The 25,866-nt window shown below is 45.3% G+C and overlaps 1 protein-coding gene across 28 annotated transcripts in view; it reads left to right on the forward strand.

Annotated features, from left to right (window-relative positions):
• MACF1 (microtubule actin crosslinking factor 1) overlaps nt 1-25,866 on the forward strand; it is a 247,192-nt gene that overhangs the window by 118,645 nt on the left and 102,681 nt on the right. For 18 of the 28 annotated variants that reach the window (XM_030539247.1, XM_030539263.1, XM_030539259.1 and 15 more), the window contains 20 exons: nt 512-616; nt 1,270-1,365; nt 1,797-1,922; nt 4,360-4,512; nt 5,022-5,176; nt 5,825-5,951; nt 6,736-6,919; nt 7,326-7,495; nt 8,158-8,336; nt 8,961-9,099; nt 9,687-9,880; nt 10,434-10,596; nt 11,607-11,690; nt 12,195-12,302; nt 12,941-13,039; nt 14,616-14,768; nt 15,024-15,112; nt 15,930-16,065; nt 19,641-24,989; nt 25,476-25,625. In XM_030539247.1, the coding sequence (XP_030395107.1) occupies nt 512-616; nt 1,270-1,365; nt 1,797-1,922; nt 4,360-4,512; nt 5,022-5,176; nt 5,825-5,951; nt 6,736-6,919; nt 7,326-7,495; nt 8,158-8,336; nt 8,961-9,099; nt 9,687-9,880; nt 10,434-10,596; nt 11,607-11,690; nt 12,195-12,302; nt 12,941-13,039; nt 14,616-14,768; nt 15,024-15,112; nt 15,930-16,065; nt 19,641-24,989; nt 25,476-25,625 (7,959 nt within the window). Of the gene's footprint in view, nt 1-511; nt 617-1,269; nt 1,366-1,796; nt 1,923-4,359; nt 4,513-5,021; nt 5,177-5,824; nt 5,952-6,735; nt 6,920-7,325; nt 7,496-8,157; nt 8,337-8,960; nt 9,100-9,686; nt 9,881-10,433; nt 10,597-11,606; nt 11,691-12,194; nt 12,303-12,443; nt 12,553-12,940; nt 13,040-14,615; nt 14,769-15,023; nt 15,113-15,929; nt 16,066-19,640; nt 24,990-25,475; nt 25,626-25,866 lie in introns of those variants that run through there. The other 10 variants (XM_030539254.1, XM_030539255.1, XM_030539257.1 and 7 more) reach the window with 2 other exon arrangements.

Raw genomic sequence — 25,866 nt, forward strand, 5'->3', positions numbered from 1 at the left:
ATGTAATAAATATACTGTGGGGCAGAATTAAAGCTGGAGCTGAACACTTGGCTGAGAATTCCCTCAGTTCCTAGCATCTAGGCTTTGAATGATAACCTTCTGAATAATCAGAATAATCTGACATGCATCTGACGACGTGGGTATTCACCCACGAAAGCTCATGCTCCAAAACGTCTGTTAGTCTATAAGGTGCCACAGGATTCTTTGCTGCTTCTGAATAATGTTTTATTTATATCTGTAGCCATTCAAAATTAAGGAAATTCCAAGGCAGAAATTCTCAGTTAAGGTTAAGGAGACCGCCCCTCAAGACAATAGTGATAAGGTGTTCTCATTCAAAACCTACTTGTGGAACTGAAGAAATGCTCAGTGCCGTTTCCAACACCTGCTTTAACCCTGCTCCACATCCCTGCTCCTCTTCAGCCTGGCCTGGAGACATAATGACTCAAGTACAGCTGCCCCAGAAATGTACGATTGATTTTGATTTGAGTCTTTGCTTGTGTCTGCTACTCAGGAGCTGACAATGGAACTGGAAGAGAAACAGGATGTGTTCTGGTCTCTACAAGATACAGCAGAGCTGCTGTCATTGGAGAATCACCCGGCCAAACAGACTGTAGAGGTAACTGATCGGTTGAAGGGTGTATACGCTGGGGGGTTTCATGCCCAGCCATATGAATTGAACTCAGTTACCCCCTTGAAGAAATATCATTGGGAGACATACTATTGACGGCCACACATCCACCTCCACCCTAAACTGCTTTTACCAATTCCAAGTCGTTGTAAACAGCTTTCTTGAGAAGGGCCAGGGAGACACTTCTACAAGTGCCCTTCCCAAGATAATAAAGAGAAATGTTTGTGTGTACAGGCCCAGGCCCAAGGTCCTGTGGTAAGATAAGAGAGCCAGTGGCCCTGAGCTCTCTTTGAATTATTCATGGTTATGAGACTGATGGAGCAAACATGTCTGTGGAGCAAAGGGTCATCAGGGCAGGGCAGGGTTTGACAAGCCCCTCCACCAATTCCAGGGGATGGAGGGAAACGACCTTGGAAGTGCCACTTGATGTGCCTCCTTTGTTTAATATATTTCTCTTGGTCTCTATTCCAGGACACTTCCCACGACATCTCATTACAGCCAAATCCTTCCTCCTTATATGCCCATTGTCAGCTAGTTGAGTGAACTGGCTGAACACTGACTCAAACCCCTTTGTTGACAGGTGCACCTTGTTCCTTTGTTGTTGTAACTCATGGTTTTCTTTGTATATGTGTATTTTCCAGGCGTATAGCGCAGCTGTCCAGTCCCAGTGGCAGTGGATCAAACAGCTCTGCTTATGTGTAGACCAGCATGTGAAGGAGAATGCTGCTTACTTCCAGGTATAGTAGGGAGGGACAGTCCTGCGTTTCTGTTCCTGACCTATGGTTCAGAGACCCACACCTGGTTGTGCACCGTGGTTATGATATAGCATCAACTGACCCACAACGTGCTTATCCTTTTGCAGGGCACTATAGGGTTTATCCTGAACATAGCTTTAAATGAAGGGCTTCTGAATTTTTTCTCATTTGTTTCTTTCCCTTTTGCCACGTCCCCTGTGTGCTTTATATGGTGGGATGAGATTTCTCGTGATAGCCCAATCCAAGCCGTTGGTGGTGCTTTACCGCTCCAGCAGCACAAAGATGGAGAGAAATGTGGAAGAAACTTGCCCAATGAGGTTTTTGGTGGGTCCCTTGCAGTGTTGCATGTGGCAAGGAATAGCCTGTGGTGTGTTGTATCACACAGCTTTCTGTAATGCTTTTGGGCTTTGCAGTTCTTCAGCGACGCCCGAGAGTCAGAAACGTACCTGCAGAATCTCCAAGACTCTATCAAACGGAAGTATTCTTGTGACCAGAACACCAGCCTGACCCGCCTGGAAGATCTGCTGCAGGATTCCATGGTGGGTGTTCTGAATAAGCCCCAACATCATGGGCTCTCGGTGCAATGCACAATCAATACCGTGGAGCAGCACTGCTTGCTGGCTTTTGCATCACAAGGGAAAATGGGTATATTTGTTTGTTCCTACAACAGCACAGTTAAGTTGAATGTTCTTTGCCTGTCCTGTCTCAGGCCACTCCTTGCATTTTGATTGTGTGTGTCAGAGTGCAGGCTGTGTGATCTTTACTGTGTCGCTTTCTGTTGATTTAACACTGTCTACACTAATCTGATTTTAATTTAATAGCTATAATGGAAGATCAGTGACTGCAGTAAAGGACTCTTATAGAACACAAAGCTCTCTCTCTATCCCTGCACCCTTGTTGAAGGGAAGAGGAGCCGGCTGTGCAAAAAGGCTAGCTAGAGACCTTGTGTACCACAGGAAAATGAAGTCCAGAGTTGATTCTTCACCATTACTATCTACCACACTATCTTTCTGTGCGTAGAAATACAGTGATGGGTGAGTTGTTTTGCCCGAGATGGTTACTCTGATCTGGTCAAATGCAACTGGAGGCTGCATCCAATTGGTTGTTTAGCTGGTGCAGGGAAGGATGGCGGGAAATGCCCACTCTTAATCCAGATCAAATCTGTCATTAATCTGTTATGCCAGGTCTACAAGGTGGCTAATGATAAAATCAAAGCAGCGAGCGGATGGATAATAGTGTATGTCTATATTCAGTAATCAAGACAGCAGTAGTAGGCTGAACTCTGGCAGATTAATCTTTAAGTCACATTACCTGATGCAACTGGAATAATATATAGAGCAGTCCAAACAATAAGATAACTTTATAACCACTCGGGCAAATTGACATAATAGGAAAAGGAGTGAAGTGTCAGCCATGTGCTGATTTGGCATATCTAATGAGTGCGGGTTTACCAAAGTATTTAACTGCTAATCCTCTGATAAAGATTAGTGGCCAGATGCTAATCAAAACCTTTCAAAAGTTAACGTTTATACACTCCTTCAGTACTTCAGATTGGACTGATTAAGTACTAACCTATTAGTGGAGCTTCACAAACTCAGATGCATGAAATCCCGTTGTCATATGCAATCTCCTTCTTATGGAGTTCTTTTGGTCCCAGAGGTTTTGCAGCAAAAATGTGGGTTCTGGTATTGGGCAGTCATGCAGGGTAAATCCTCTAGACTAATTATCCTCTCTTCTCAAGGGTCCGAGTGGCGCATTCCCTTCTCCCAGCGTCAGGTTGTTTGGCTCTTTATAATCCAGCTGTACTCGCTGCAGGTTCTTAGAGCTCTATCCACAAGTACTAGGATTCTAGCATGATAGTGGTTCACTCCTTGTTTTGAAAAGTAGCCGACGTCTCAGGAATGGTAAAGTCCAGCTATCTCCCTGACATATGCTCTTATTCTTTGGTAACTAATGAGTTAAAGTTGTATTTCTTCCAATCATGCTCCCTGGGACAGGCACAGGTAGTTTATTTAAGCACTTATTCTTTTTTTGTTTTTTTTTAACCATTAAATAACTGAGACCATTCATCCTTCCTAGTGCACTAATTGACCCTTTAATGGGCTCAGAGTGAAAAGCGTGAGTGTTAAAGTTCTCTGGTGGATGTGTTTTTTTAACTTCATAAGTCAAAGTGGGCTGGACCGTAATAAATTATTCAGGCTGTGATTTATGTAACAATACCCACACTTCTACACTGGAATGGCTGTAGATTGTTTTGAGGATGCTCTGAAAATGGAGAACCACTGTGATCTCAGAGCATCAGACCAGCAGTGACTGAAAGAAACCAATTATGCAATATCATTTACCCCAGCTGGCAAATTTCTATCAAAATATCTAATAATTCTGATTGCTTCACCACTAACCGTAGTGGAAAGAAGTCCCTTAGGTGAAGAGATGTTTCTGAGCCATTTCTCTGGGATGTTTTATCTTCTTAACTCTTTGCACCTACATCCTGAGTGTCATTTTTGAACATGCCTTCATTCCTTGCTTTAGAAAAGGGAGGAATGCAACAGGGTTCTGCAGCCTTCCCAAAGCAGCAAAAAAAGAAGTGTCTCCTCGGTTAGGGTGTGTCCTGCTGGTCACTGTTTTATACACACTGCAATTTAAATTTTTTAGAAGACTGTTATTTTCTTGTCTCTAGCAGCAAAAGAAATTAATGCTCTGCATGCAGCTTGGTGGGGGTAGGGGAAGCAAGTGAGTGGTTTGGAATGGCACAAAAATGAAAGGGAATGTTCCAGCCCTGATTTGGGGTGTATTCCCCCACAGCTGGGGTGAGAGGGACTCTCTTGGCATATCCAGTCAGCCCTTGAGAGCCCAGCCCAGACCTGGAAGACACTCACCTTTCTAGGGGAAAGAGAGATATTGCAACCACTCTAAGGGATTTAGTGATCTCTTTTGCCACCTGCAGTAGCAGCGCTTTGCTTTCATTTTCGCCAGGATGAAAAGGAGCAGCTTATTCAGTCGAAGAGCTCCGTCGCCAGCTTGGTTGGGCGGTCCAAAACCATCGTTCAGCTAAAGCCACGAAATCCGGACCATGTCCTGAAGAGCACCATCTCAGTCAAGGCTGTTTGTGACTATCGCCAGATCGAGGTGAGCTGACGGCAAGGAGCCTGCGGGCTTTGGAGCGAAGGGAGGAGAAGAATCCAGGCTTGTGCAGAGGGTTGGGGGAATAGCGGGGAAGCAGAAAACAGAGAAACTTGGACCACTTCTCTAGCACTTTGACGGTAAGAAACAACAGCGAGTTAGGGAGGGGATGTATAAGGAGGCGGATGGAACAATTGCCTCTTCTGGAATAGCTTCTCCAATGGTCCTGATCTTTCTCTGAGCAGTAGCCAAGGTTCCATTCCCATACCTTCTAGCTAAAGACTTGCCCGGGTAGCATCCTAGCATCACTGAATTTCTCCTACCTTCCTTTCCAGACAGCTCTCTGAGGTGATTTGCAATTTACTTCACTTTTGGTCGATTTTAAAGTGAGTTGGTGGAAAGCCTGCTTTCCTCAAGTAGCCCTACTGGAGTTTCCCAGAGAGGGATCTGGCTACAACAGAAGGCTTTGGTGGGTCAGGTGTTGGATTGCAATTTTTTTGTTGTTGCCTACCTAGATCACCATCTGTAAGAATGATGAGTGTGTGCTGGAAGATAATTCCCAGAGGACCAAATGGAAGGTGATCAGCCCTACTGGCAATGAAGCCATGGTCCCATCTGTGTGCTTCCTGATCCCCCCTCCTAACAAAGAGGCAATTGACATTGCTAACAGGTAACTAAGCATTGCAGTTCACTGCTTGCTGCTCATTGTGGGTTGGAATTCCAGAGCTAGAATGACCAAGAGATGCCTTTAGCTGTTCGTTATGTTCTGGGTTATTTATACTGAGACCATCCAGATCTGTTTTGCTTGGGAAAAGTTTAACCCCTCATCCTTGCTGGGAATTGGGGCTTCATGTTGTTAATATTAATTGCAACAGGTGAGGAAAAACCTGAACACCCCTTCTGGCTGCTCAAATGTCCTGATGTGGCTGCCCTGCCTGGAGAGGGGCCTGAGGCCTCCTGAGTCTGGCTGGCCTGCCTGGTGGAGGAGGCGGCTCTTGCAGTGCTTCTGCTGCTGACTTCACAAGAACGTTTGATGTTATATTTCTGGATGTTTGGAGATGGCAGCACGCAGGAGAGGGGATTCCCCAGTGGGGATCTAATGCATGTGAATGAGAGAGATATAAGGCTCCTGTCGGATTCTGATCAGGGCATTCTGCAAGCCTTACCATTGGCTCTACTCAGTTAGGCTTGACCTTGGGTTGTTATCTTAATGAGCTAAAAGTTAAAGGCTGAATTTGAATAACACATGCCTGGCTCCCTGCGGTAACTGAGAATGCTGGGGGACCTGGGCTGTCATGGAACTGCTATCCTGTTGTAGGGTTGAACAGCTGTACCAGAAGGTGATGGCCCTCTGGCACCAGCTCCATGTGAACACGAAGAGCCTGATCTCCTGGAACTACCTGCGGAAGGACATTGCCCTAGTGCAAGGCTGGAATATAGAGAAGGTACCGTACAAAGCTTCCCAAGAAATCCACCTGTCCGGGTCACTGCAGTGTAGGCTGGTCTTCTCCAGCAATGGAAAAGCTCACTTGGTTTGGCTGCCTAGTTGGAGTTGGAAATGATACCAAGGCTTCCTCGCCTGGGTAGGGAATACAAGGAAAATGGTAAGAGATGATTCAAGGGTGAAGGGTTAGGGCGACTGACGGATCAGCCTGAGGGGCACAGTCTGAGACAGTCTGGCTCTGGGGGGTTCAGAGCAAAGAAAGAGAGGTGCAGCGACCCTAGCATCAGTTGTTTGCTCCTGAGCTATAATCTGCTCAGGTGTCCTAGGATTGACGATCCTTTTTACTTAGGAGTGAACAGAGATGGAGGTGAGGGGAATGAGGAAGGGGAGGAAAGATCCAGGGAAGGCAAACGCCTCATAATGTAATTCCTCTTTCCTTGAAAGCATGGGAGAGCTCTGTTCAGGCAATAAAGATTATTATAATGGGGGGAGTGAGATAAAAACCCAGGCAAGACGACGGCTGGCACCTAAAGGCAGTGCTGCGTCATAGCGTGACCAAAAGAGCTGTCCTGTCCGAGAAGGGGAGACTCACTAGAAACTGCCTCCTGGCAGTGGTGGTCACCCTTGAAAAGATGGGTGTCTTGCTAGGAAAGGAGCATGTGAATTAATGCTTACGGGAGTGTGTGAGAAATGAGAGACGCAGCCGGGTAATTCGCAGTAACTGGGACCTTGGTCAGGGCAGTTTGGTGCAGAGTTCCTTATTGTTAGTCTTTGGTTTTCCACAGCTCAGATCTCTGGCCCAAGGAGAGTGCCAGCAAGCCATGAAGAGCCTGCAGGCGCACTGTGAGGACTTCCTGCAGGACAGCCGGGACTCGGAGCTCTTCTCTGGGGCCGATCGGCTGCGCTTGGAGGAAGAAGTGAAGTCCAGCAAGGAGCACTTCCAACAGCTGCTGGAGTCCATGGAGAACGGTGAGCTGGGAGCGTTAATAGACTCATGTGGAGCTGTAGGGGCTGGTAGAGATGTGAGATCTACAGGTGCTCTTAATTTTTAGACTAGGTTGTGAATGTTAGCTTTGCAAATGGCTGTTCTCTTCCCTGCTGTTCATTCAAATGTGCGGCCCTTGTTGGGGAGAAATAGCGCTGGCAAATGGTGCCGATTAGGTCTGGGTAGCGGGGTTCTTGCTCTGCTGCCAGTGGTTAAACGTTAGGTCCTCACAGCTCTCGACTGGCCTTGGGCAAATTTAGTTTCCATCTGAGTAGAGAGCCCTGTGTTCGCTTCTCTCTGGGCAGAAGAGTGCAGCCACTTGGGTCTGTGGTTCCTAATTGAGACTGATCCTAGATGGGGTTTTTTTTTGGTATGTTTGTGACTTTACAGAGGACAAAGATGAGATGGTTGCCAGGATATATCTCTCTCAGCTAAAGAACATCCGTCTGCGCCTGGAGGAGTGCGAACAGAGACTAGTGAGGCGAATCCAGGCCCCAGGCAGCACCAGAACAGATGGTGATACTATCCAGGAAAACACCTTCCGCATTGCAGAGCAGGAGGTCAGTACTTCCTGCAGGTTTGAGGGAACCCACTGTTGGTCTAAAGAGAGCTGCTTCACAGGGCATTGATACCCTGGCATAAATCTTATATAGGGAACTCACCTGCTTCACGTAGCAATCCCGTGGAGGTAACCTTTTACTCTGAGGTCAGAAGGACAATGAAGGTATCTTTGTTCTCTTGCCTCCACGCCTTTTTGCATTGTATACCTTCGCCCACCCCATGATGTCTCCTTGCTTCAGATCCCCAAGGGGAAAATGTCTATTGTCATATAGCCTGGGCCTATCCCTCAATCCACTGAGACTAGCACATACTGCCTTTTTCCCAGGCTGGCTGGGCAAACATCTATTGCAGAAAGTGTTCCTTCTTGAAACCTGAATAAAAAGTTATAAGAAGCAACAGTTCCCAAAGCATTGATTGCAAGTGGCCTTTGCCACCACTGAGACCAGAGCATCCCGATCTGATAATGGAAAGGAATGAAGAAAACGGTGAAATCTGCAGAATTTACAAGCCCTATTTAAACTTCAAATGATTCTGCTAAATAGACTTTTAAGCTGGAAATGTCTAATACTGGGTGCTCCTTGCATCTTATCCTGTTCACTTTAGCTTCTGTCTCCTGGGTGTCTGCACTTTATTCTGATGTTAATTTTTTGCCTCCACACAGCGCATGCAGGAGGATTTACGGCAGCTGAAGTCTGACTTGCAGGACGTTTCTGAGAGATGTGACAGCTTCCTACACAAGTCTCCAACAGGGTCCAGTGCCCCACACCTGCGTTCTGAGCTCAGTCTACTGGTAGAGAAGATGGATCATGTGTATGGACTCTCTTCCATCTACCTGGATAAGTGAGTCAGAACGTGCCTATTTTCTGGAGTTGAGAGAGAATTCTATATGGGCAGAACTAGCTATGCTGCATGGCTACCCTCTCTGAAACTGGGTGAGGGTAGGAATTGCTGTCATGCTTTTTAAGGGGGCTTAGGAATGTCTAGGAGATGCTGTAAATTCCAGAGCTCCAAGGGGTGCCAGGCAGTGGTGCTCCAGAATATTTGAACATTAGCGTCGAGGTGACTAATTATTCCCACTTTGGGGATGGGAACGCCAAGATGAAGTGACTTGTTGGAGTTGCTGTTAAAACTGGGGTTAAACGCTGCTATTCCAATCTCTTATTCTAGAACTCAGACCACTAGATTATGCTGCTTCTATGTTCAGTTCTGTTTGATCCCTTCCATTTTAATTGAAGGTGTTTTAGAATTTCAGGGGCATATATAGGAGCTTGTGTTTACTGGCTTCTCCCCTCAGAATCTAGATTCCATTATGGCCTTTTCTTCCTGCTACTCAAATGTGAATGTTGGGTATGATCCAGAGCGATCTGTTCTGTTCCTCTCTGCTGCTTATGATCCAAATGACTTTACAATGCAGAATGTCCTCCGTTCGAGAAGTCATGTTTCCTTCTTGTCTTTACATGATAGGTTAAAGACAGTGGATGTTGTTGTTCGTAGTACCCAAGGAGCAGAGTCCCTGGTAAAAGGATATGAAGTGAAACTGAGCCAAGAGGAGGCAGTCCCTGCTGATCTAACAGCTATTCAGTCTCACAGAGCTACATTAGAGGTTGGTAACATTATGCTTCCGGTAACATCCAGTAGAAACTAGAATCACTCCAGGCATGAGCTCTGGCATTCATTGAACTGGATTCTCCCCTTTCCTTACTGAATTTGCATTATAGTCCATCCCCTCTTCTCGCTGGTGAGTGATTGGAGGCTTTAATTGAGTTGACATGATCCCTACTGCTTTGTGAACTGTAGGTAGAACAGCTGCCTTGGCAGGCATCATCACTTCTGCTTTTTTGCACGGCTGATGCTAATTGCACTTGGCAGCTGCAGCGTGCGTAACTCTGTGATGCTGAATGCACCATCATGACTTGCTCTGAGTTGGGCTACAGATCCCTATGTTTTGCACCTCCTGGTCCTAGATTCAGCCAGATGGTGGAGATTATGGAGCTGATAATTGTTCGTAAACTCCACAGGGCAACGCAAGGTAGAGCTAGATATTTGCCTAGCCTGTCTTAACTGTTCTGTACTTTTAGATGCTTAAGTTTGATTGGAGAATTCCATGTTGTACATACTCACTCACCAGCAACTTCAGCTAAACTTTCTGGTCTTGGTAATATGAATTAGGTGTCTTGTTGTTTGTTAAAGCAATGGCTCAGTGATGCGAAGAACAAGAACGCTGTGTTCTCTACGTTGGAAGAGGATATGGCAAAGGCTAAAGTCGCTGGCGAGCAGCTGTATCGTCTGAAGCAGGAGCGCAGCATGGATCTAGAGCGGTACCAGGAGAAGGGAGCCCAGCTGTGGGATCGCTGGCAGAGAGTTGGCTCTCAGATTGAAACCCGGTGAGACACTCCCTTCTTCTTCTTGTTGCTCTGCCGGCAGGGCCTCTGATGGAAGCTTGTGCCAGACTTGGAACTAACAATGGCATTTTTCCAGCTGTAACTTCTGCTAGCAGCCAGAGTGACAAATGCCACCATTAAATATAGGAACTATTCCCATTTGAGGGAATGGCAGAACTTAATTCTCTTTCTCTCTCCTCCTCCTCCAACACCATCTTTTGAGTTCTTGACTCCCTTTCTCTGCTTTAACACCCCCTGCCTATCCTACAGGCTCCCTTAGCAGCTGCTAACCTTTGCCAGGCTGATTCTATGGAACGCCTTTCAGTTCTGATCTGGATCTTTGGATCTTTACTGGTTGCAGACATTGCCACCCTTAACAAACCATAGCATGGCTGGAAACACCCCCTCATGCTCCCTGTCCCGCAGAGCTGGACGTGTGGCTTCTGTAAATATCCCCAGGGAAACCTCGGCTTTAGAGGTTTCTCTGCATGTGTCATTGTTTTGACGTGGTGATTTGAGTTTGGTGATGGTTTCCTTTTTGCATTGGTCCTTTCAGCTGTTCAGATCTGGAGAGTATCCAGGAGGTGCTGAGGGATTACCGGGAGTGTCACGGAGAGCTGATCCAGTGGATTGAGGAGACCACTGCCCAGCAGGAACTGATGAAACCTGGGCAAGCAGAGGACAGCAGGGTGCTCTCTGAACAGCTGAGCCAGCAGACGGTAAGACAGAAAATGGCACTATTCTAACTGGAATAGGGTTGTTGAAAGGAGTCAAAACAAGTATTTTTTTTTAAATAAATCTTTTGGCTCGTAAGCTTCAAATCATTGTTCTCTCAAGGACTGAATGACTCATGGGATTTGCAATAATATACGTGCATTCACCTATAGCTTACCAGAGCAGATGCACCTCAGAAGGGTAATAACTGAAAGTTACCACTGTCAGCAGTGCATTCACCTATGGTCTCCTGGTAGCACTTAGTGGTCGCATCAGAAGCACTTAGGAACAAAGGGCCAGTGGTTAGGGTGCTAGCCTGGGACATGGGAGACCTGGGTACAAGCCTCTGCTCCACCACAGATTGCCTGGGTGACCTTGGTCAAGTCACTTAGGCCCAGGTTTTTGAAGGTATTTAGGTGCGTAACTTCCATTGATTTCAGTGGAGTTAGGGATTTAATTTTTTTTTTTTAATCTGGGCCTTAGCCACTCTGTGCCTCAGTTCCCCATCCCCACAATGGGGATAGTAGCACTGTCCTGCCTCACAGGGGCATGGTGAGAATAAATGCATTAAAGACCAAGAAGCGTTCATGCTACATACAGTACTTAAGGAAGAGAGAGATCTAGATAATACTCCCTTCTCGTCTCCATAAAATGTCCACAGAGGCTGAGTTATCTTCACTCCTGGAGGTGCTGAGGCATGTTGGTGGGACGTTGTGGGAGAAGCTTAAGATCAAGACTGGCTGTTTTACTAAAAGATCTGCTCAGGGAATTATTTTAGGGAAGTTCTATGGTCTGTTATACAGGAGGTCAGTCTTAGAGGATCACAAACCTTGCACAGTGTCTCTTTAACGTATGGGCAGATGGCAGAGCAAGAATGTCACCTGTTCTGTTGCTCGAGGTCTCTAGAGAACAAGTTAAATATGAACGTGGTCATGAGTCACAGAGGAAATAAGAGGAAAATTTCATTTACAAGGTAGGGGAAAAAAATCTTTTTTTCTTTTGTTTTTTGTCAAAGGCTTTGGTTGTGGTAATCGACAGAAATCAGGCCAAGCTGGACCAGTGTCAGAAATTCTCACAGCAGTACTCCACTGCTGTCAAGGTAATGACATGAATCTTAAATCTCAGGCGAACACAGGGCTCGATGTCAACTGCACAGTCCTTGCCTGCATCTTCCATTCTCCGAAGCCAGGAGAGAGGCAAAACTCCTCTATTGCTGACTTTGGTGGTTCTGTCTTTATATGTGGAGAGCGGGAATTAGCTGCTAAGGGCTGGTCTACATTGAGGAGGGGTTCGAACTAAGATACGCAACTTCAGCTATGCTATTTGTGTAGTTCAACTTATCTGGCCGTCCTCATGGCGGCGAGTCGACTGCCGCGGCGCCCTCGTTGACTGCGTTTACCAATGGGCATCAATTAGCAGATCGATTTATCGCATCCAGACAAGATGCGATAAATCGATCCCCGATACATCGAACACTACCCGCCGATCCGGCGGGTAGTATATACGTACCCTAAGAGACCTGAAAATGCCAGTCTTAGAATAAATAGGTAACGATTCAAAATCTTTCCGCACACACACATACCCCACCTTCTTTTATTTCCAGGACTATGAGCTGCAGCTCATGACATACAGGGCATTTGTGGAATCACAGCAGAAATCTCCTGTGAAACGCAGACGCATACTTTCCTCCTCGGATGCTATCACCCAAGAGGTAAGCAGCCTGCCTGCCTTCCTGCCTGGCCTTGCATGGGAGAGGAGTGGGGAGAGGTTCCTCTGCTCCTAGAAGACAGACAAAGTCCTTTCTGCTGAACTCTTAAATAAAAATTTCCACCCTCACTGTTTTTTTTATTAGCCAGAGAGGATGGCTTAGTGCTCTAAGCATCAGGTATGAAATACCTAGACTCCTTGGAACCACAGGTTCAAATCCCAACAGGGTCGACTCAGCCCTTCAGCCTTCCAAGGTAAATAAACAGAGTACCATGCAGTATACTGTGTGTGGATCTTTTGGATGAGACCTTTAAAAAACCAAGGTCCTGTCTGCTCCATGTGGATATTAAAGATCCCATGGTGTTTTTATAAGAGTAGAAGATTTGCCCCAGTGTCCTCGACCAAAACTTCTCCTCCCTCCCCACTGTTGTGCAGCATGCCGTGCGTCAGGTGACTGCCACCCTCCATCTTAGAGTTGCTGCATTTCAGTGGTGCTGTAACATATCTAGTCTGTGAAGTGCTTGGGGATCTTTCCGAATGAGAGGTGCTGTATCCATTTCTCACCCTGTAAAGTACTGTGCTTGTGTCAGCCAGAGTTCCGACTGACGCATGGGGCTTTGTTTCTTTTGTTTTTGTTTTTAGTTCATGGATCTACGGACTCGCTATACGGCATTGGTAACGTTAACCACACAGCACGTAAAGTACATCAGTGATGCTCTCCGGCGGCTGGAGGAAGAGGAAGTAAGGATATTTTATAGCCAGGGAATTAGACCAGTCTGCTTCATTTCAATACTTGGAAAGACAATGAAGCAAATAATTAAGCAATCAATTTGCAAACACTTCGAAGACCATAAGGTGATAAATAACAGTCAGCATGGATTTGTCAAGAACAAATCCTGGCAAACCAACCTAATAGCTTTCTTTGACATGTGGATTGGGGGTAGAGGAGGGCGGGAAGCAGTAGATGTGGTATAGCTTGACTTTAGTAAAGCTTTTGATACTGTCTCTCATGACTTTCTCATAAAGAAACTAGGAAAATACAACCTAGATGGAGTTACCATACATTGGGTGCATGACTGGTTGGAAAACCGTTCCCAGAGGATACTTATTAGTGGTTTATAGTCAAGCTGGAAGGGCATAATTAGTGGGATCCCGCAGGGATAGCTTCTGAGTCCAGTTCTGTTCAGTATCTTCATCAGTGATTTAGATAATGGCATACAGAGTACACTTATAAAGTTTGCAGACAATACCAAGCTGGGAGGGGCCGCAGGTGCTTTAGAGGATCGAATTAAAATTCACAATGATCCGGACAAACCGAAGAAATGGTCTGAAAAAAATAGGATGAAATTCTATAAGGACAAACGCTTAGGAAGGAACAATCAGTGGAGTACCAAATGGGAAACGATTGCCTAGGAAGGAGTACTGCAGAAAGGGATCTGGGGGTGATAGTGGATCATAAGCTAAAGGTGAGTGAAAGTGTAACACTATTGCCAAAAAAAAAAAGCCAAAAAAACCCCCAACACTTAATTCTGGGATGTATTAGCAGGAGTATTGTAAGTAAGACAGGAGAAGTAATTCTTCCGCTCTACTTCACGCTGATTAGGCCTCAGCTGCAGTATTGTGTCCAGTTCTGGGTGTCACATTTCAGGAAAGATGTGGACAAATTGGAGAAAGTCCAGAGAAGAGCAACAAAAATGATTCAAGGTCTAGAAAATTACCTGTGAGAGAAGGCTGAAAAAATTGGGTTGTTTAATCTGGAAAAGAGAAGACTGAGAGGGGACATGACATTTTTCAAGTACATAAAATGTTACATGGAGGAGGCAGAAAAATTGTTCTCCTTTAACCTCTGAGTACAGGACAAGAAGCAATGGGCTTAAATTGCAGCAAGGGAGGTTTAAGTTGGACATTAGGAAAAACTTCCTAACTGTCAGGGTGGTGAAGCACTGGAATAAATTGCCGAGGGAGGTTGTGAAATCGCCATCCTTGGAGATTTTTAAGAGCAGGTTAAACAAACACTTGTTAGGGATGATCTAGATAATACTTAGTCCTGCCAGGGGACCGGACTAGAAGACCTCTCGAGGTCCCTTCCAGCCCTATGATTCTGTGATTCTGAATTCATAATTAGCACATTCAGAACTCCCAGGCCCAGTCGTCAGTTTCTGCCAGTGATTCTTCCTCTGCTTCAGACCCCTTTCCCATTTCCTGGTTAGAGCATATTTCAGTTCCTTCCACTGAATGGTGCTGGGCTCTGGCTGCGGTAATTCTGGGCCCCTCAGTACATTAATGCGGGATGTGTTCCTGTCTCCCCCATGTGTAGAAAGCAGTAGAGGAAGAGAAGCAGGAGCACGTGGACAAGGTGAAAGAACTCCTGGGCTGGGTCTCTGGTTTGAAACAGAGCACGCAAGTCAGGACTGGCCCACTCAAGAGCAAAGAGCTGGGAGACATTGAGAAATCCATCTCGGAGCAGCAGGTAAATCAGAAGGCCTGTGTCCCTCCCCCTCTCTCTGATAGGTACAAGTACCATGCACATAGTAATTTTCATACTGCTGTTATACATACTAAAACTACATTCTCCTGCTAGTTCTAACTGAGCTTTCCAAAACCACTGAAGGAAAGCAACCTTGATACCTCCTGTGTAACACTGAGCATGTGCTGTAATACACCTCAGGGGAATTGCTTCCTTTCTTTCCAGCCTGGAATTTAGCTTTCCTCTTGTTCTCCACAGGCTCTAAATGAGGAACTGGCTGCAAGGAAAGAGCAGGTCTCAGAGGCCATCAAAACTGCACAGATCTTCCTTGCAAAACATAGCCACAAGTGAGTACAGTACAAGTAGCAGTGAATAAGAGAGAGGAGATTGGGGAGGGGAGGGGTAGTACACCTCTTTGTCAGAAGAGAAGGTGATGATAAATGCAGAGAAAATTAACCTCAAGTTATTCTAATGGCCAGATTACTCGACCACACTGCTGAGATTCCATTGGTGGGCAGGTAGTCTTTGAATCCAGGTGACCATTTAAATAGTGACCAGGTGTATGTGAAAATGGCAAGCTTTATCGCCAAAAATTCCCCCCAATAGAGATTCCCAATTTTGTTCCAGGTGATTTTACAACCCAGAAACTTTGCTTTTGGCTAAAATGACCAGTTTTGCCCCGAAGCATGAAAATTCAAATTGTGTGTGTTTAAACATACAAATGCATCTCAGTCAGAACAGAATTTAGGAGCTTTGATAATTTAGTGGATTTTAGCTTGAAAATCAGACCATGTGAATGAAAATAGGCCTATTTTTGTATAGGAAACTGACATACTTTCACCTTTCCCCCCAAATGGAACCATTTTTGTGGATTGGAAATGGAATACAAAACCAGTCAATTTTGTTGCAACTCTTTCACCCCATCCTGGTAATTTACGACCTCAGCTGTTTTGCTTAGTTTCATTCCTGATTCGGTCACTGTGCTCGGCACAGGGTAACTGGCATGACAGTGCACTTAACCCTTCAGCTGAGGCTTGAGCAGTGTGAGAAGGGGATTCCATTGTGTTCTTGCCATTTTGTGTCTGGAGAAGACAATCTGAAACGCATGGAGCTGCGTGTCACTTTCTTGGACTCCATGAAGAGATTTCCTGTCCCATCTTGCAGGCTTTCTGACCAGGAGAAGGAGCAAATTTCCACCCAACTCAGTGCCCTAAAGGAGACTTACCATCAGCTCTGCAGCGATTCTGCAGAACAGCTCCAACAGCTTCAGAGCCATCTGGCCCAGGAGATGGAGCACAAGGTACTTTTCCCATCCCATCTATCGCATAGATCTGAGTTACCTTTCCTCAGCGCATGAAAGAGGCTTTGCTTGGTTGCGTGTCTCATGACCACCAGCCATTCACAGTCTGTTTGCTTTGCCCTTAATCTCACGTGATTGGCCACTCTTCCATGCTGTCCCATACATTGCACTCGGGGGTCCGGGCTGAGTTGGTCATTGGAGGCCAAGTAGAAGATGTTTTCGTATTGTGTTCCAGGTTGTTAGGGGATGGTTCTCCTCTGCAGTGCTGTTAATCAGGGCTGCTCCCCATGCTACAGAGTTGACTTAATCTTGTAATGGGAAAGAAGGGAGGTGGACATCTGATCTAATAAGGAGACAGAGGGGCCGTGGGGTGTCCTTTCAGTTTTTTAAAGTAGACAGACCACAGTCATGTAGGACCTGGGTGAGACCTGCAAGCGGTGCTTAATTTGTAACCAGAGGTGCCAGGGCTCAAGCAATTAGGTGCCAGGGCTCTAGCATAACTGATGCAGCACGCGCCAGAGGTGCCAGGGCTCTGAACTGCCAAGCCTAGAAGTGCCGGGGCTCGGTCCTGGCACACATGAAGCACTGCCTGCAAGGACATTTTGATTGCATCTCTTGCCAGAAGATCGGCTGCATAGAGACTGGTGTATGGGCAACCTTATTCACACCTCCATGTGTAAATTGTGGAACACACTAGTGAGAAATAGGCTTGCCTTGAATGGTAGGAAATTGAGTTCCTGTCTGTGTGGAATGCAGCCCTTCATCTTCACCTTGATAGACCCTCAGCTAATCTGAGAGATCTTCATTAACTGAGTAGCTGGACCCCTGTCCATCTCCCATTTGCATCCGATAATGTTCCTGTCAATCTCTGTTTCATGTTACACTCATGCGCTAGGTGGGAAGGGTTGAAATTCCTTCCTATCACCTCTGTTATTGGTGTTAGCTGTCTTCAGTCATTCATGGATATACCTGTATGTGTATGTAAATGTGTATATATATGTGTCCAATGGATATATCTGTGTGTTTGCTTGCTAGCTCCCTATATTTTGAAGCACTGACCAAATTGAACATGATTTTATGATAGCCAAAACTGAAATTGGGTCAGGGAGTGAAATCCCAGTCCAGCAGATCAAGAGAAAAGGATGGCAAGGCCATTGGGTTTATTTATGGGAAATCTAAACTCCCACCCTTTCAGTGCTGTATGCATAAAAATAAAGCATACCTATTTCTATCAAAAGAGACGTATTGCTATCATGGTTCAGGTGTCTCGGTCCAATAATTCCTTTTTTTTTTTTTTAGTTCAGGTCATTTTATCACACTTGCTAGCAGCAGAAAACTCATGCTGACATTACAGCAACAACTCCGAGCTTAGAGGTAGCAATCTCCCCAGTTAAATTGTCATGTCATTAATGCCACCTTACCTCACTGCTGCCAGAAAAGAAGCTAAAAATGGCCCTGCAGGTCCAAAGCATGTGGGATGCCCATTTTTTCCTTTCCCTGCTCCTCCCACAGAAAGGAAAATGCTTCCATGCAAAAGTCTTCCCTATAGTTCACTGTGTTTTATTTACACAGCATGAAAATATTTTGGGGGTGTCAGTTTCCTTTTACAGTTCTGTTTTGCAGAAAGGGGTGTATTTTGCTTCCTAATTATGACAGCCTCCCAGATTTGTGCCTCCTGGCTAACCGAGATTAGCACGGAGAGCAGAGCCGCTGTCACTCTTTGTGAAGCTCAGAAGTGGGATGGGATTAGAACTCTTTATATGAGGCTACTTTAGGGTTTCTGTTATGGACACTTGACTTGTATGAGGGAGTATCTTTGGGGCTATCATAGCATCATGGTACGGTTGCTTCATTGTAGAAGAGAGCACGTGGAAAAGTGTTAACATTTGCTTGCTGGAAACATCCGAGACTCAGTTTAAGGGTATCAAATTAAAAAGAGGAAACCAAAGCAAAACTGCAATTTGCGCTATTTTGAGCATGATGTGTCCCTGTACAGTTTGTGTTTCATGTCAAGTATTGTTACGATTAACTGACATCCTTGCTTACAAGTTTAACTAACCCTCCGGAATTTTAAACACAAACCTCCACGCAAAGCGAAAAGAGGACGACCTGCGTGGGGGGTTCTTTTTGGCAAAAAAAAACAAAAAAAAACAGTCGCATGCTGGACGCTAACACCAAGCTTTACACTGTGTGTGTGACACGGCTGAGCTGCTCCATAAGGCTCTGTCTTTAACTGCTCCGGGCACACCCTGCAACTCTGGTAAGTAAAAGCCTTTTATGTCCCCTCTCTCTTCCTCTGTCTTTCTGTGGCTTGTTCAGTATGGAACGTGCATGCTGGGTTCTGCCAGCCTTCCAGTTCCCCCCACATCCACCCTGTAAAAAAGAGCGTGAGGGTAAATCCAGACCAACTCGCTGGAAGTTGTGTGTTTTGTGGGCACCATATCCAAGCTGCCACGCCCTGTGGAACATTCTCATGACACATTTACAAATAGAGAAATTTGAGTGTCTTGAACTGAATTGATTGTAGTATTCACAAAATCCAGGTTCCCGTATTTCCCCTCTGCGTAGGATTCCCTCTGGGGTATCTCCCAGTATCCCAGGCTCTTGTACCTGAGCAACGAGAGTGTAGAAACCAGCAGCTCTGATGTACATACTGTAGGGGATGCTCATTCCCATTTCATCACCTTTGAGAATCCTGCTCCCTCCTCAGCATTCCCCTGCTTGCGCTAATAACACCAAGAAAAAGACTTCCCAGAAATACTTGAGGCGGGTGCTATTCTCGGAGCCTTAGTCCTGATCATGTTGCTTTCCATCTTGGCACCTAGTGTAGTCTAGAACTCTGTTTTTCCCGAGGCCTGGTCTTAGCTATTGGAGAGTTGGTCATTTCTGAAATACTCCAGGGAGGGAAGTTGTGGTGGCAGTGCCAGAGAACGCTGCACTGGAGCCTACTTGCATGGGCAGAGGCTACTTCCCTGCCCTTTAGTGCATGGCTGGTCTGCTATTGCTGATGAGCTGGTATCTGCCACGGGGTTCCCTCTTTCCTGTTGGTGGCTGGCACTGCAGATCTGCATGGCAGGCACTGTGGGAGTAAGTACACCAATGGGAGATTTCTGAATCACTGGGGGTGCTTTTTCTTTTGTCCTTTTGCCTCATAGGGAGCACAAAATGGGGTTCATATTGTCCGTCCCCTTTTGCATTGAAATGTTGAAAGGCTAAAGTGCATGTCTGTCTAAATGTGTCTCTCTCTTTGTTGGTCGTTCACTGGGACATTAGAAATCTGGGGTTTTACTGCTTGCCGCTTTGCTGCGTTACTGTAATGATGGGTGTCAGAAATGTCTCAGTGCTGCCACCCGGGAGACTGGATGAGCTCTAACACAACATGCAAGTTAGAAGATATAGAGCTGTTTACATGAGCGTCTCGCTCAGATGCACTCAGAGTTGCATGTCATACCCGTCGGGCCCTGGAAATTGAAACATCCCTGGACTTGATGCACTGTAGTTACTCGAAATGATGGTTTGCTTTTAGCAGCCTCTGTGATTCTGATTTGATTTTTATTTTCTCTCTCCATTTTTAGGGATGTGACACAGTTGCGGGAGTGATAGACTTGGGCACAATGGAAATATTCCCTATCCTGGGTGCAATGCAGAAAGGTCTCATAGACCAGGACACAGGTCTTGTACTGCTGGAGGCTCAAGTTATCATGTCTGGCCTAGTCGTTCCTGAGACCAACGAGAAGCTCTCTTTGGCAGAAGGCCTGGCAAGAAACATCCTGGATCCCAGGACTTTCCAGGTGTTGCAGGAACTGCAGGATACCCTTCTTCTGATACGTCAAATGAGCTTTGAAGGAAAACGGTTTCTGCCCACTGTTTCAGCAATAGAAGAGGGAAAGATCAGTGAGGAAGTTGGACTGAAGATTTTAGAAGTTCACCTTGTTACAGGGGGTTTTAGAGACCCTTCAAGTCAGGGCCGCATCAGCTTGGAAAAGGCTGTTCAAGAAGGCCTCATAACTACTCAGCTTCACTCAAAACTGGCATCTCGCCTGAGATCTTGCAGGAATTTGATTGACCCCAACACAGCCAAGAAAATCAGCCTGACTGAGCTAATGCAGCGATGTATCATTCACCAAGAGACTGGCCTGAGGTTGCTCCCCGTCAAACAGCTGGCAGGTGGGGTGGTGAGCCTGAAATCAGGGAGGAAAGTGAGCATCTTCCGTGCTGTCCAGGAGGGGCTAATAGATAGGCAAGTCACTGTGCGGCTATTGGAAGCCCAGCTTTTTGCTGGTGGGATTGTAGACCCCAGAACGGGGCACAGACTGACTGTGGGTGAGGCAGTGAGACATAATTTGATTGACCAGGATATGGCGTGTGCACTCTTGATCCGACAACTTCAGACAGGTGGCATCATAGATACTGTCACGGGAGAGAGACTGACAATAGATGAAGCAGTAAAGAGAGATTTGGTAGCCTCAAGGATTGCGCTAGTGATCCTGGAATCCCTTTGGTCCTTCATGGGGCTGTTGTGGCCTGAATCAGGCGAGATCCTCCCAGTTGCAGATGCCTTAGAGCAAGGCATTCTGTCCACTGAATTGGCTCATAAGATTCTTAGTAACAGGCAGCTCATCAAGGCTCTCTTCATACCAGAAACCACAGAGGTCTTGACCTGGAAGAAAGCAGTAGATCATGGCATCTTGGGGAGAGATGTTGCCAAGAAGCTAAAATCTACTGTCATACCTGATGTGATGCCCAGTATGAAGCTGGCAGGCTCTGCAGCCAGAAGCCAACTGAGCATGGGCTCTGCAGGAAGGAGTCATGAAGACCAAAGTCACCCTCTCCTAAGGAGTGATGATGATAGGCTGATATTCCATTTGATGACCCACAGCTATATCAACATCCACAATGGCCACAAGCTGCTCCTAATAGATGGGGAGTTAAATGATCTCACTAAAGCCGTTATACAAGCGGAAGAAAATGGATCAAGTACTCACCTGTTGGACGTTAACAAGGATGGTTACAAAGGTCTGGAAGTTCTTGAGGAGATAGAAGACTGGGATAGGGAGCCCTGTAATGATTTGGCTTTGAAGCAACTTGAGTTTCAATTTACCTTTTTGGAAGAAGAGAAAGAAGTGCCAGAAAATACTTCTCAAGATGACAAAAATTCAGTGATACAAATTGGAAGTTTTCCGTCGAAGTATAAAGAAAAAACTCTGACTCTGAAGGAACAGGAAGAAATTTCTGCAAAGCGAGCTTCCATTCTGAGTGAAATTGATGCTGAATCTGCAAGAGAACAAAGGCTGACTGTAACCAGGAATGGAAATCAAATAGAATGGTCTAGGCAAGAATCTGTTAATGACCCCCTTAGAATCAGCTTTGAGCTAAAACCCAGAGAAGCAAAGGAAATGCTGATGGAGATGGGGATAGATTCCAGTGCTGCTAAACTTTTAATAGACGAAGTCAAAGAGAGAGCACCTGAAATGGTAAGAGATGGTGTGAGAAAAGAAACCTACATATCTGTGGATGAATCAGAGAATACAGAGAAACCACAAATCATGCAAGAGAAAACTCCGAGAAGGGTGGAATCTGAAGTAGAGAGAAAAGCTGTTACGGATAAGAATTCGTTGAATAAGGAAAAAGCTAAGAACAGATCAGTGAAAATAGAGGAAATTGTGCCTCTTAAAACTGGAGACGAGGAGCAAATGGAAGAAAGAGAAACAGAAAAAACTGAGAGTGCAAGAGTATTGGAAGTAGAAGAAAGGGATGTGGAAGATTTATCAGTTGATTTCAGTATTAGTGAAACTTCTATGCTACCCAAACATTCCATGGAACTGGGAGAAGACTGCACTTTAACAATGCTGGTGGCACAACTCCAAGGTGGGGGTATATACCATGAGCAGACGGGCAAGAATCTTCTTCTGAATGAAGCCATAGCTTGTGGTGTAGTGTCCAGCCACACAGCTGTTAAACTGATGGAGAAAATGAAAATGTTCAATGGCTTCTTTGACTCTCACACATGCGAATCGTTAACCACCGAAGAAGTCATTAGTGAAGGTCTGATGGATGAGAAACTTCTGCACAAGGTACTCACATCTGATAAAGCTATAAGTGGTGTTCTTGACCCACGTAGTAATACTGTCTACTCAGTCAAGGATGCGGCTGAGGTTGGCCTACTGGATGAGGAAACAGCATTGAGAATTTTAGAAGGACAAGTAGTTACTGGAGGAATTGTTGACTTGAAACGAGGCAAAAAAATATCAGTCACTTTGGCTTCAAATCTTGGCTTGGTCGAGCCCTCTAGTCAAGAGGAACTGATAAAGTTAGAGAAAGCTTCTAAAGGAAAAGATGCTGAAGATGAAACTAGACAGAAGCTCATTGGATTACAGGCTGAAACAAGTGGAATTATGGATCCTAAAACCAAAGAACCTTTAACTATTGTCCAGTCGGTTGAAAAAGGGCTTCTCAGTAAGGGGAAAGCCCTTCAACTCTTGACCAAACAGATAGCAGATGGAGGAATTATTCACCACATGTCTGGAATGAGACTTTCAGTAAATAATGCAATGAAACATGGATTGATTGATCAAGACTTGTGCAAAGAACTCATAAAGTCTGAAAGTGTGTGTCTGCACCAGTATATTGATCCAGAAAGAAAGGAACTTGTATCCTTACCCAAGGCAGCGTCATTAGGGCTAATTAACTTGGACTTTCACGGTGAAGTCCAAGAAATACAGGCTTTGAGTGGAAGCATTATTGACCCTGTTTCTGGCCAGAGGCTGGCTTTGTCTAAAGCTGTAAAAGAAGAATTGTTATCTGAGACAGTTGTGGAAAAGGCAGTGTTGTCTTCTGAAATGAAACACGGAATTGTAGATCCTGAGAGCTGTATGATCATTCCCTACTCAGAATTTATAAAGAAATGTAAAATTGACATTGAATCTGGACAAAGGTATCTGGAGCTCATTCCCTTCCGAACAGTCAAGGACAGGGTGACAGGGAATGCTCTGACGTGTGCTCAGGCTGTGAAGCTGGGGGAGGTAGATTTGTTGCCCACCTTGAGAGTACTACAGGCTCAAGCAGACACTGGTGGCATAGTGGATGGTGCCACGGGCAAAAGATTGTCTCTGTTGTCTGCTTTGGAACAGGAAGTGGTGGATGAAGAAATGATGAGAATCATTGCATCGAACCAGATGATGGCTGGAGGGATTGTTGACACTAATAGTGGGGAGAGAGTGACTTTAAAGGAAGCTGTTGAGAGAGGATTAGTCAGCCAAAAATTAGCTGTGGCCATGCAGGAAGGCATTTGGATACTCAGTGACAAGTCTGATCCTGAAGAGCGGAGAGAATATAAACACCACTCCCAGCAGCTACTGCAAAATGCAGCACCCAAAGAGGAAAGCTTGGCCATGGATAGTCCTGCCACGGAGATGACTGATGATGATGAACACAAAGCTAGATGCGAAGCAATGGACTACAGTGCAGCAGGAGATGCTGATTCTGACCGATTCCATAAGACAATGAGTATAATGAAAGAAGAGGTGCTGAAATCACTTCCTCTTGAAACTTCAGAGGACGGTGTAGTGGGTCAACTCTTAGGAGAGGCTATATTGTCCCCCGAACGTCCCTTAGTATTAAGCACAATACCTGTATCTCCAGATGCAGCATTTAAGACCCAGAAAAAAGAGATCAGGCAAAGCAGATCACAGGAATCCTGGAAAGAGGAATTGAGGGAGAGAGTAGAAGTAGCTGAGGAGACAGAAGAGGAAAGAGAGAGACCGGAGGTAGGGAGAGATCAATCATTTGCTGGTGAAATGATGCATCAGAGTGTTGGGGACAAAGAAGGACTAGAGGAAGCCTTTTTCAATGAAGATGGGGTTCTGGGAAAGGCAGAAGCTACAGCTATGGTTTCTGAAGTAGGTCAGAGAAGCTTCGATGAGGAAACGGAGGGGTCAAAAGCAGTAGAGGCAGCATCAAAAGAATCAGTTTCTGTGGATCAAAGAGAGGAAGGAATAGTCTCTATAAATGCTAAGGAATCCTTCAAGCTCCCAGTTGGTGATAAGCATATTGAAGACAAATCTGTAGATGAAATAACAGTGATGCATACTGAAACTACACCACAGAGACCAGAGGAAAAAATTACTGAGATCAGAAGTCTTGGTGCTCCAGAAATGTTGAGTGAGGCTGATCTAAAACCCATGGGAAAGAAGAAAACTGAGATAAAGAATTCGAAGCAGATCAGTATCCCAGGAGAAATCACTAAACCAGGGAAATCTTCCAAGGAAAAACAGTCTCTTCCTATCGCAGATTCCAAAGAAACTTTGATGAGAAAGATCAAGGAGGAATTGATCTCAAGTATTCAGGAATCAGTGTGTGAAACAGCTGGTGGATTGCTGAGTGGTGTAGCTGAACAAAAGCAAACAGAGATTAGCGAGAAACAGGTTCCTGAAAGAGAAAAGGAAGCAATTGCATTGGACCTGAAAGAGAATATCAAAGATGATCAGAAATTCAGCATTGCCCCAAAGAGAGATGCACTCCAAGAGACAATCGGAGAGGAGGTCAGAAATGGCGAGGCCACCTCTGTAACAGATAAATCAGAGGAAAAGATACCTCAAGCAATCACCAAAGAGGAAACCAGAGATCTGATATCCCCCACAGTATGTATCGCAGAGAAAAAACCGCCAGAGTTAATTACCAGAGAGGAATCTACAGGTGATCTAGAATCATCTGTAATCCCTGAACTAGAGAAACAGACTCTGAAAGAAACAACCACAGAGTTCACCATGTATGAAGCAGGGTCCTCTACAACCTTCAAATCAGAAGGAAAGACACCCCAGGAAATAACCAGAGAGGACAGCATCGGTGATCAAGAATCACGCTTAACTATGGCAGACAGGGAGAGATGGCAAGAACCTTCCAGAGAATCTACAAAACCAGCCAAGGTAAATGGTGGTTGTTTTTTTTAATTTCTGGGTATTTATGTATATTTGATATAAATGAGCATGATTTTGGACAAAGTTGACAGCAAGAAGGATAAATGTAGTGAATGTTGGGGACCTATTGGGAGTTGCAGCCCCAGAACATAGTAACTGAAATTGACTTGGCAAATGAAACTGTGATGTATTGGGGGAAACATTTGAATCTCAGTTATATTTTATGAGAATGTTACTTAGAAATGACGGATCCATAAGCCCATTGTTTAGCAGTTTGATGATAACGCTGCAGATTTGTTACTATTTTTAAGTTTTGTTGGAAAAAGAGTACGTTTTATTTCTCTGGTGTAAATTTTGTAGATAAGATTGGCAAGTGAGCAGTCCCTAATGTGGAAAATTGCTGAGAGAGAGAATGCTAAGATTCCTTTCAAATATCTCATTCTGATTTACTTTGCTCTCAAAATCTGAAGTATGTTTTGTCTTTTGACTCCACAGGCTGTGTTCAGCAAACAGCTGTGTCTGGAACATGATGAGAAGTTGGTATCTTATCTGTCCATGCTCCGAGATATTGAGATGAAAATTAAACAGGTTCAACCTGTGGAGCTGAATTTAGAAGCGCTGCAAGACCTGCTGCATCAGGCTGAGGTCAGGGGGGGCCGCTATACTAAAATTAGTCCAGCAGCAATGCTCTGCTCTCCGGGTTAGTTCTTTTAGGGTGGTTTATGCACAGGGTCACTGGGCTTTAGCAGCTGCTCACTGTTTCTTGTGAGCACAATGTGGAACTTTAGTCTGGGATCTAAAAGATATTGAAATGCAAACACAGAGCGTCTGCCTCTCCAACTTTATTTCTGGCTCAAGTCTTCGTCCGTGCTTAGACAAGACATTC

This window comes from Gopherus evgoodei, chromosome 20 (genome assembly GCF_007399415.2).
Source record: "Gopherus evgoodei ecotype Sinaloan lineage chromosome 20, rGopEvg1_v1.p, whole genome shotgun sequence".
Lineage (NCBI taxonomy): Eukaryota > Metazoa > Chordata > Testudines > Testudinidae > Gopherus > Gopherus evgoodei.